Source organism: Urocitellus parryii, chromosome 1 (genome assembly GCF_045843805.1).
Source record: "Urocitellus parryii isolate mUroPar1 chromosome 1, mUroPar1.hap1, whole genome shotgun sequence".
Taxonomy (NCBI): Eukaryota; Metazoa; Chordata; class Mammalia; order Rodentia; family Sciuridae; genus Urocitellus; species Urocitellus parryii.
Window position 1 is genome coordinate 167,803,913 of NC_135531.1, and position 1,122 is coordinate 167,805,034.

Sequence of the window (1,122 nt, forward strand, 5' to 3'; positions counted from 1 at the left end):
ATCCTGGAGAGGAGAGAGACTCAGGGCCATGCACAACCTGATTGGCCCCGACATGCTGCTGCTGTTGCTGGGAGCTTGGAGAGCAAACGTGAATATAAGAGGCAGGCAGCCGACGGACGTAGCCCACAGACCAATCAGAGTGTAGTCTGTCATCACGCCACCCGGTGGCCAGCCAATGGGAACACAGGAGGTTCTATAAAGGTGGGCTGGGTCCGGTAGTTCTAACAGTCAGAGAAAGACAGAAGAAGTACCAGAGCTATGGCTCGAACCAAGCAGACGGCTCGCAAGTCTACCGGTGGCAAGGCACCACGAAAGCAGCTGGCCACCAAGGTGGCTCGCAAGAGTGCACCTGCAACCGGAGGTGTGAAGAAGCCACACCGATACCGACCAGGCACTGTGGCCCTGCGTGAGATCCGCCGCTACCAGAAGTCTACTGAGCTGCTGATTCGCAAGCTGCCATTCCAGCGCCTGGTGCGCGAGGTTGCGCAGGATTTCAAGACCGACCTGCGCTTCCAGAGCTCCGCTGTGATGGCTCTGCAGGAGGCTTGCGAGTCCTACCTGGTGGGGCTCTTCGAGGACACCAACCTGTGCGCCATCCACGCCAAGCGCGTCACCATCATGCCCAAAGACATCCAGCTGGCCCGCCGCATCCGAGGGGAACGGGCCTAGGCCCTAGGGTCACCCACTTCGTGCTCTGTCACCCCAAAGGCTCTTTTCAGAGCCACTCAATAAGTCTGAGAAAGTGGCTGTACCACTCTGGGGTTTCTAACCACAGGGTTTCCTCTCCTTTTGCTCTCTTCTGTCTCCCCTGTGTAATGTTTAGTTAGGCTGGTTATGTGCATGGGGTAATTCAAACTTATCCAGCCTGCTCCGAGTTGAGTGCCGAGTTATGAGCTTTGTTTCCAACAGGTTGTCCTGAATCCGGCCTTGACGCTGTTCCAGATGGTAGAGCCAGGAACTAGTCTGGGTCAGAGTTACAGGAAGCCCCCCCCCCCACCCCAGGAAGCTCACTGGGATCAGAACACACTACTCTGCAGCACAGCAGGCTCAGGGAAAGCCACTGTCTACACCTGCAGCCCTCTAAATCCAGAGCCAGCGATGCTCACCCAGAACAGGCCATCT

At 57.0% G+C, this 1,122-nt stretch overlaps 1 protein-coding gene across 1 annotated transcript; it reads left to right on the top strand.

Moving 5' to 3' along the window:
• The first annotated feature begins 258 nt into the window (after positions 1-258).
• On the top strand, positions 259-669 carry LOC113177621 (histone H3.1-like). The gene has a single exon (XM_026382179.1). It carries the CDS (start codon positions 259-261, stop codon positions 667-669), a length of 411 nt encoding a protein of 136 aa, XP_026237964.1.
• The last annotated feature ends 453 nt before the right edge of the window (positions 670-1,122 follow it).

What these genes read in the sequence shown, in the direction of transcription:
- LOC113177621 (XM_026382179.1), top strand. Translation starts at nt 259, where the DNA reads ATGGCTCGAACCAAGCAGACGGCTCGCAAGTCTACCGGTGGCAAGGCA.